Here is a 10,692-nt window from a genome sequence, read left to right as displayed (position 1 = left end):
AATGTATAAAAACCTAGTGCTTGCTGTACAGTTGAGAGTTTTGTTTCGAGGACGCCACAGCCACGCTGAGTTCTTATTAAAAGATTCTGCTTTTAAGACAACCGAAAGTTCTCCCTGTTTTTTTTTTGGCTCATCTTAGAATTTCACAACAGTTTGGTGCCGTGAGCCAGAATAGAGAAAATCACAACACCAACATTAAATCTGTTGTTTTACCAATGGAATAATGGATATATGTGACCCTTTACCACAAAAACAGTCAAAAGCGTAATTTTTTTTGTCATTTTTTTTATTGAGATTTATAAATGGGGAATAAATTATATTCCAGTTGATGTATGGTTTGTTAGGATGGGATTTAGGTTAGAGTTTGAATTATTATGGTTGAATTGTTTAAGACATGTGAAAGACAATGTTGGAGAGAGGCTGTTTTTCCTGATTTGAGCTGGATTTCTACCAGTGTAGTTAGCAGGATTGTCTGAATTGATGTAATTGTGAATGTTGAAAAGTACAGGTAGGTTTTAATTCAAGCCAATTCCTTCTGGAAAGGACTTCAGTGGTAATAGTAATGGGAATTTCATTTTCATCATGATCATGATATGCTAATTGAGGAGAAATTCTATTTTGGATAGGATGATGAAATGCAAACAGTCATGAAATGGCCTCTGCAGAGTCCAGACCTGAATATTATAGAAGCTGTATGAGATCACCTTTATAGAAAAGAAAGATATGACACTCTTAACCTAAAGAAAAACTCTAGCAAGTGATAAAAGAACCCTGCTATTACACAGAAAAGCTTCTTCAATTACTATAAAAAATTAAAAAAAATAAGCCTTGGGCAGCATTTGCATGAAGTAAGTGCATTGTTATTCCTCAAAGCTTCAAAAGTTCCAAAAGACTTCATCAACAGCTGTTTGGGCTTCTTAAATAAGTCAGCAAGTGCTGCTCTGCCAGAGTCACCTTGAAGTCATGCATCTTCAGAAGTGGAGCTGTGTGAAGTAAAAAAACACATGATTTTCTGGCGAATGCTCCTTCACACTTGTGTGATCGTATAACCATCTTTTTTCTGCACTAGATCTTTGCGTTTCAAATTTTGGGTTGCACTTCCGGTTTTGGAAACTTCAATTCAAAATAACTGAAACAAATCATAATAATTTTAAATAAAAGTGAAACAAATAATCCATATACATAAGAGGCTTGGCAATGTTTGGCTTTGTACTTTATTTTTATGCATCATTATTATCATTTTAACATAACGTTAGGGTCACAGATATTTGTGGCTTCCTCTTATTTATTACCCCTTGTTAAGTTGTGATGTATGCACTGTTTCCGGGTCCAAAACGCTACTCGTATGAATTGAGAAAATATTTGTTTATGACCAATTTTTAGTCATATTACACATTAAAGTCAATTTCCTACAAAATCTAGATGTACACAAGAGTCTCTGGACACAAATATTTTAAAAATGAATAAAAAATTGATTACTTTCTGGCTGATATTAGGCATGGATATTAATATTGCAATCATGATTTTCGAAAGTAATACAGTACTAATTTTATTATTACCATTTTTTGAGCCTCCCCATACAGTTTGATAGAGTGCTTGGACCTGGAAGCTGCTTCATGTGACGTTAGACTTAACAAGCAGATATTATAAAAAATCCCACAGTGGCTTCTTGTACCACAGCAAGTTCCATTTGTCTTTTTGATATTTGGCAGTGACTTATCAGGAAGTGATTATTTTGTTCACTTTGACTCATCGAATGGAAACGGTCCTTTATTCACAGTTGTTTTATGTGATATTCAAGTTTTGTGCATAAATCTAATTAGCATATTTGGTGCCAGCTCCCCTTGTACTTTTAATGCAGCACTTGTACATGATGTATACAGATATGAACGTCACACTGCAGCAAGACCACATTCTTCACCAGTTTCCTCCTGTCCTGTGGGTTTATGAAAAGTTTCCCCGAAAGCCAGCTTGTGTTTCTGGTTATGTAGGAAAACTTGATTGATTGTTGTTTGTAAAGCCTTCGGTGTGTTTGTATAGTGATTTATCAAGTATCTTTTGTAGTATTGAGTTCATTTAAAACATCTGGTCAAGGTAAACCAAAGAATTGGCTATTGCAATAAAAATGCATTCACAATGCCCATTTTTCATTTGAATTTACAGGCAAGAATATTTGATATCTATTAGGGTTGAGCGACATGACAAAAATCTTATATCACGATACAAGTAATCTCATATTTTGATAGATATATTTCACCATATAGACCCTTTTCTTTATATTCAATCAATGAATAGTTCATACATATTTATACAGTTGAAGTCAGAATTATTAGCCCACCTTTTCAATTTTAATTATTTTACATTGTTTCTTTTTTTTTTTGTTCTGTTAAACAGAGAGAAGATTCTTTCTGATTTGAAGGTTTTCCAACACATTCCTAAACATAATAGTTTCAATAACTAATTACTAATAACTGAATTATTTTATTTTTAGCATGAATACATTACATAATGTTTTACTAGATATTTTACTATTTAATAAGATACTATTATTCAGCTTAAAGTGCAAATTAAAGGATTAGCTAGGTTAATTAGGCAAGTTAGATTAATTAGGTAAGTTATTGTATTACAATGGTTTGTTCTGTAGCCAATTGGAAAAAAAAACATAGCTTAAGGGGGCTAATAATATTGACCTTAAAATATTTTTAAAATTAAAAAATTGCTTTTATTCCAGCCAAAATAAAACAAATAAGGCTTTTTTCCAGAAGAAAAAAAATAGTCGGAAGTACTGTGAAAAATGTTTTGCTCCATTAAATATCACAAATATTTGAAAATGAATGAACATTTTACAAAAGGACTAATCATTTTACCCTCTAACTATACATGGAAAAAGATTCTTACATTTTACTCAAATCTACTCATTCATATCTTATTGTATTTTCTCAGATTGTTTAGAACCTCCGGACAAGTGTTTGATTAAGAATGTGGAAATATAAAAATATATATTAACAATATTCAAAACGCTTTTTCAATAATGACAGTAGTTCTGATGTAAAATATTGCAAAATAAAATTCAAATTGTAAATGTTGTACTTTCTCTCCATGGTTTTATTCACATTTCAGTCCGCATCCGCTCATCCAATTGATGCAGTGCTATATGACTGTACGCTCTCCGAAATAAAGGTAGCGAACTGTCACTGGGGTGGTACCTTTTCGAAAGGTACAAATTTGTACCTAAAAGGTCCATATTAATACCTCAAGGTTACATATTAGTACCTACAAATTTTAAGACGAACACTTTTGTACTTTTTAGGTACTAATATGTACCCTTAAGGTATTTACAGTATATGGACCTTTTAGGTACAAATTTGTTCCTTTCGAAAAGGTACCACCCCAGTGACAGATCGCGTACCTTTATTTCTGAGAGTGTATATTGGCACTTGTGGAAGACGTGCATTGGCTCGATAACTCAGGCCGAGTGCCTTAGTGTCCCACCTGTGACGATATACAGCTATATTGCACTGCTACTAGTGTGATCTTATGTTTATACGACAGTTAAACGGCACAATCGTGTATATAAAAAAGAAAATCAAACACAGAGCATCTCAAAAACCCTTTTGTAAGAGGAACTACTTACTTCTACCATTCATTCACATCTGCAGCTGACCGTCAAAAAAGCAGAAACTTCGCGAAATGTTGCTACTTCACTAACATCACTTTAGAGCTAGCGTTGAATGATTATCTCGCGTAATGTCTACAATGATGATGAAGTAGGTGATTTTACTGACATTTTAAGATTATAAGGCTGAGAGGCATGAAATAACATCAGTCTACAGACATTTTCCAGTATTTCTCTGTTGCAATCAGGAGATCACAATAATTAACCCAGAAAGAGCCAGAGCAAAGCAAACACTACCAGATTACTATGGTATAAATACAGCACTTCAAAATACAAAGGAGAGAAATCGACTTAATGCCACTTGTTTTTTACTGATTTGTTCAGCTGTACTTGCTAAAAAATGCTATTTTTATTGACTTATTATGCGGTCTCTGTCGCCATCTTGTGGTGGAACGTCAACCTTCTTTGCTCTGTTTAGTATGGCTGGTCAATGCGTTGAATCTCCGAAATTATGAATATTTAATAGAGGCACTATCCCTATAAATAAACTGCATAGTTGCAATCTAAACAACTACATTCTCAACTAAAAACGCCTCATAAGTACATTATGTTGTCCAACAGCTGCAATATTTATGAAACTGTAGTCCTCTGCTTGCCACTCATGTGGGCAGAGTAATACACAAGGGTGAAGAGGCTGTACGAGTGCTGATATTACTTTAATATCTCATAGCTATCAGCCAATTAGATTCAAGAACCAGACAGAACTGTTGTATAAAGCGTAATATGAAACAGTAGACTATTTATTGCAATAATATATGTTGTAATATCAGATACAGCCCTATTATTTACACAAATATTATGTGGTCATTTTCAAGCTAGCCTGCTAATGTGATGGTAAAAAAGAAGCTATAATAATAATCATTTTATTTAATTTTAACTTAATTTAATCAATAAGGTCTGCTGACACATACATTCCTCTCAAACAAACACAAATGCAAGTGCTTTTTTCCTCTCAAGCAAATTCTCTGAAATCTAGCGAAGGAAATATTAAATTGTCTTTTTCATGTTTAAATTCATAGATGCGGTGGAGCCAGAAACCGATGAAGAATTCCCTGAGCCACTGGATCTCAGCCCCAGAGACGAAAGGCCTCTGTCACCGCTCTTTCAGCGCTCCGTCTCTGAAGACTCCGCTGGCTCGTCCGCTTCTACCACCAGAAAAGCCAAAACTAGGTTAGTGTCGACACACACTCTCACTCAGCTGACTCCAAGCTACGCGTTGAGCGGCAAGAGCTTAATGTTGTCCTGAAGAGGGTGAGAGAGTTCAGGCTAACACAGCATGCTGATGAACAATGTTTGGACAGAAAGAAAGTGTATACGGGAGGGTCAATAGGGTCTTACAGAACAAATGGGAAGTGTACATCAGGTCAGCGAAAGCTACCATTTGCATGTTTGTGAATGCAAATGTGTTTTTTGTGAAAAAAGGGGGTTGGTAAAGGTATGTATGGATGGATGTACATGCACACACACACACATAACATGTATTATGTAGGTCAAAAACATGAACAAATAATTAATACATTTTTACTCTTCTCATACTTTTTTACTCTTTTTTTTTTTAAATAATTCATCTTTGTTAACATCAATTAATAAAAATAAAGTTTTTATTTTTATATTTTATTGTTAGTTTGTGTTAACTCACAGTCCATTAACTAATGATAACAATAATTAATTTGGATTTTAATAACTCACTAGCAAATGTTGAGCTATCATGAATAAATTATGTACTTGTATTGTTCAATCTTAGTTCATGTTAGTAAATAAATTAACTAATCCAGCCTTATTATAAAGCGTGACTATTATTTTATAAATTACATTTTATTATTACATTTTTTTTATTACTTGTATATATGGCATTGCATCTATTATTGTTATATTATATTATACAGTACTGTGCAAAAGTTTTGGTCCCCCAACAGTTTGTGTTTTAGCAGTTTTAATGGCCTTTTAGATATAGGACTGGTCTCAGCATTAGGTTATAAGCAGATATATATGTAATATGTATGTTTTATATGTAATATAAGAAATATGTAATCAAAATCGAGGAAAACAAAACACTGTTATCAGAATAAAATCTTCTTTTAAAGACAATATTTAGTGTGACTCAATATACCAGAGCCAAGCTCATCTTCTAATTTATGTGTTTTTCAGCTTTTTTCCATTTGTCCTGGCAAAACCATACTGCCTCCATAATACTATATTAAGGTCAGGACTCTGTGGAGGCCATTCCATGATATTTTAGCTGTTTTTGTCTAAAATCAAGAGTCTCTATAAATATCATTACTGTTCAGGTGAAGAGTGAGAGAATATTGTAATATATTAAAAAATATATATAATATAATATTATAATATAATTATATCATACAAATCTTGGCCAAAGACTTTTGCACAGAACTGTATATTATCCTGATTTGGTCAAAATACAGATTCATTCAGTTATTACGTTCATTTTTTTCGGCTTTTTCCCTTTCCCTCTATAAAACAATATTAAGGTTTGGACTCCATGGAGGCAATTTCATGACTATTTTAGCTGTTTTTGTCTATAACTATAATGAATATCTATAAATATAGTTACTTTTCAGGCGAAGAGCGCTGTATTATAAATAAATATACATAATTGTGCCAAAATGACAAATCTAAGTCTTAGCCAAAGGGTTTTGCACAAAACTGTATATTATCTTGATTTGGTCAAAATACAGCTTCGTTCAGTAATTAAATTAATTTTTTTTTCTGTTTTTTTTTCCCCTTTGTCCAGGCAATCCTATACTGCCTCTATAATACAATATTAAGGTTTGGACTCCATGGAGGCCATTTCATGACTATTTTAGCTGTTTTTGTCTATAAATATAATGAATATCTATAAATATAATTACTTTTCAGGTGAAGAGCGTTATTTTATAAATAAATATACATAATTGTGCCAAAATGACAAATCTGACAAGTCTTAGCCAAAGGCTTTTGCACAATACTGTATATTATCCTGATTTGGTCAAAATACAGCTTAGTTCAGTAATTAAATTTATTTTTTATGTTTTTTTCCCCTTTGTCCAGGCAATCCTATTCTGCCTCTATAATATAATATTAAGGTTTGGACTCCATGGAGGCCATTTCATGACTATTTTAGCTGTTTTTGTCTATAAATATAATGAATATCTATAAATAGAATTACTTTTCAGGTGAAGAGCGCTATTTTATAAATAAATATACATAATTGTACTAAATTGACAAATCTTAGACTTGACAAATCTGACAAGTCTTAGCCAAAGGCTTTTGCACAATATAATAGTATATTATCCCGATTTGGTCAAAATACAGGTTCATTCAGTAATAACATTTATGTGGGGTTTTTTTTCCAGCTTTTTTACCTCTGTCAGGCAGTTTCATAGCGCCTCTATAATACAATATTTAGGTCTGGACTCTGTGGAGGCCATTTCATGACTGTTTTTGTCTAGAAATATCATGAATATGTATAAATATTATTACTGTTGAGGTGAAGAGTGGGAGATTATTACACTATATTGTAAATAAATATACATAATTATACTAAAATGACAAGTCTTGGCCAAAGACTTTTGCACAGAACTGTATATTATCCCGATTTGGTCAAAATACAGGTTCATTCAGTAATTACATTTATGTGGGGTTTTTTCCCAGCTTTTTTATCTCCGTCCAGGCAATTTCATAGTGCCTCTATAATACAATATTTGAGTCTGGACTCTGTGGAGGCCATTTCATGACTGTTTTAGTCTATAAATATCATGCATATGTATCAATATCATTACTGTTCAGGTGAAGAGTGGGAGATTATTACACTATATTGTAAATAAATATACATAATTATACTAAAATGACAAGTCTTGGCCAAAGACTTTTGCACAGAACTGTATATTATCCCGATTTGGTCAAAATGCAGATTCATTCAGTAGTTAAATCTTGTTGTGCTGACCAAACATGGACAAAAGTTCTGCTGTGGTAATGTTTTTATTGGCAGGATTGGTAAACATGTACAACAAAATTATAATACAATGTTATTGTATATTAAACAGTTGCAATTGCTTATTTTCATTTAACTGTGTGATATTACTTTTATCATATAATATAAATACAAACATTTCTGCCACAATATTTTTAATTTTAGGTGCATATAATATGTGGGACTTCTCAGATCTCCCTTGCTTTCTCAGAATATTTCAAAAGCAGAGTCCTGTTGCCAACACTGGTATGCATGGCTGCAGCTAGTGTGCTTTTTTTTTTTTGCATGCTCTTAGTGGAAGCGAGGGAGTTGGGGGAGGGGACTGCTCAAGCCCTGCTGCTGTCATTAGTACAGGGAGGGGGCGAGAGAGCGCTCTCTTTTGGATTCCCAATTAGCACAGATTGTGCACTCGCTAATGTGCAGCACCATTTGTAATGTGCGAGAGGAAGGGAGACCCCCCTTCAGTCTGTACAGCGTGTGCATCACATCTTCCTCTTGACAGCATCTCTCGTGGGTTGCACAGCAGACTGATAAAAAGTGTTGTCAGGAAATTAAATGAACTCTAATGAGAGTGCGCTGACATTTCACCAAGACTTCCCAACAGTCACAATGTTGCCCGTGAATCCAAGCAAATACCAACACCAGATACAAATAAAGAAATTATTTGTGTTTAAACTGTTGGTGACCATGTGTTTAACTCCAAAAATAAAAACATAGCCAATTTTTTGCACAGTATAGATGCTAATTCTTTCAGTACAAGAACATGCATGTAATATTTTAATATTACAGCAGGGAAATTAAGCATTGAACACGGCATGTTTTTTCCTGGGAATAATATTTTTAAAGGAGCTATTGACATGGAATTGAACCAGATTTTGATAAAACCCCAAACAATACAAGAATAAAAATAAAACAAACAACAAAAATAAAAAAATCAGAAAAATGAATTATGTGGACAATGGAATGGCACAAGGAGAAAGTACTGAACTACTGAAATGTATTCAATACCTTATGTAAAAGGCTTTTTTATGATGGCAGCTTAAAGACGCCTCATATGAAGAATGAAGACTTCAACAGAGTGTAAAAATCTTGATAGTTCTGTGGGTCTCTTCTGTCAAATCTGATTATTATTTTGTGTTTTCTATTGGATTCGAGTCAGGTGATTGGCTAGGCCATTCTACAGCTTGATTTTCTTTCTCTGAAATCATTTAAGAGTTTCCTTGGCTGTGTTTTGGACCATTGTCTTGCAGAAATGTCCACCTTGGTTTCATCTTCATCATCCTGTTGATGTAGATGTTGGACTGAAGCAGCTAATATTAATTTGCAATGACAAAGGGCAGAGGGTTGCTGAATAAGTACTGAGAGATTTCAGCTGCTGTCTAAGCTGCACTGCCTATATACACCTCTCTTTCTTCGTGTGTTTAACACTTTTTCCTTGTATCATTTCATTTTATAACACATAACTTAATTTGTTAAATAAATTAGATTTGTTTTTGTTTTTTGTGTATGTTTTTTTTTCAATGTTCAAAGAAAGGATTTCTTTGGTTGTTATAAACATCTGGTGAAAATGGAACTGTTTAATGTTTAGATTTTTTTAAGTGTATGTATATTTATGTTTTTATGTTAGTATTATATCATCTTTTGTATCAAATTACAAAAAAATAATTGCTGCTTATGTGAGGCATTTCTAATGAAGTGTATATATGGACTGGACAGTAAATTTGACGTTGTTCTGGCTGTCGTTATCAGTCTCACACTATTTTTATATTTTCTATTTTTATTGTGAATTTTTATTTTATTATTTCAGCAAATAGGATTGTAAAAATATTTATATATGTGTTGTATTCTCCTGTTCAATGTGCTCTAAGTTTACCCAACTATGATGACTTCCACTTCTAAGAAACGCTGAAATGTGAAAAGGGTCCATAATGCTTGGTACCCTTATGAAAGAGTCCCAAAAATGGTATGGTACAGTTCGCTAATTTGGTATCATTCACAACTTCTGACATTGTAAACAGAGATAATTACGTACTGTACTGAACCATAACGTTTAGTGGAAATGAGCCATAATAACCCATGTCAGAATATCAGTTTATTTAAGCACAATCCCAATTCTACCCTTTAGCCCTTTCCCTTACCCCACCCCTCATTTTGCGCATTCACATAAAGGGGTAAGTGTGTTCCAATTCTCTTTAGCTTGAAGGTTTAGGGCTAAGGGGAAGGCCTAGATAGCCCTTGAAACCAGGACCACACTCGAAACCAAGGGTTATAAAAATTTTCCAGAATAGACCAGCTACAAAAAGTCAGGAGATGCACAAATTAGTATTTTTTTTTTTCGTTATTGTGGATTTTTACAACAAACAAGCACGTTTTAACACATTCATAACCGTGTTCGTGTTTTACAATCATGCTTTAAAAGCAAATTATTTAAAAAAAACTCTAAATTTTGCTATCTATAATCCATAATAATAATAAATCCTGTGCAGCAGTCCCACAGCACACCTTCATATCTGTCACTCAATGACACTCGAATACCCTGTCAGAAAAGTCTAGTGGCTGTGAATGAGCTTTTTACAGTGTCTAGTATAATGTTAATGTAGTTTTTATATAGATGAATATGGCCAAGGTGTAAATGCACAATACAGTTATGAGCTTATTGTCACATTAGATCATTACGATAACATAATATTGTTGCCTTTTGCGATTTCCTGAAAATAAATACCAAAAAATAACGCAACTGGAATTACTACAGCAGTCGCTATCATCGATCTCGTATGAAGCAAGAGTTTGCGATGGCATATGATGATGTGTGCGGGTGTTGTAGTGCTGTCCCATTTCTTAGGGGTTAGATTTGAAGCCCTTCTCATTCACACTCTGCTTCAAGGGGTAAGGAGAAGGGGTAGGGGTGAAAAATAAAATTAGGATCGGGCCTTTGCATAACATGCAGCCCTAGGTTTGAACATAAAGATGGGAGGTATTTGTTGATTAGGGATTCTTGTCTGATTTGATTCGACTGATCTGAATTGTGATTTCCCTGTCAGGCATT

General features: G+C 33.5%; 1 protein-coding gene across 8 annotated transcripts in view; it reads left to right on the top strand.

The window, feature by feature from the left end:
• The window catches only part of kmt2ca (lysine (K)-specific methyltransferase 2Ca), a 207,892-nt gene that overhangs the window by 62,255 nt on the left and 134,945 nt on the right, over positions 1 to 10,692 (top strand). For all 8 annotated transcript variants that reach the window (XM_056450456.1, XM_056450455.1, XM_056450453.1 and 5 more), the window contains exon 4: positions 4,696 to 4,846. In XM_056450456.1, the coding sequence (XP_056306431.1) occupies positions 4,696 to 4,846 (151 nt within the window). The remainder of the gene's footprint in view (positions 1 to 4,695; positions 4,847 to 10,692) is intronic.

This window comes from Danio aesculapii, chromosome 24 (genome assembly GCF_903798145.1).
Source record: "Danio aesculapii chromosome 24, fDanAes4.1, whole genome shotgun sequence".
NCBI lineage: Eukaryota > Metazoa > Chordata > Actinopteri > Cypriniformes > Danionidae > Danio > Danio aesculapii.
Note: the sequence above shows the minus strand (reverse complement) of the source record. Positions and strands in the feature narration are given on the sequence as shown.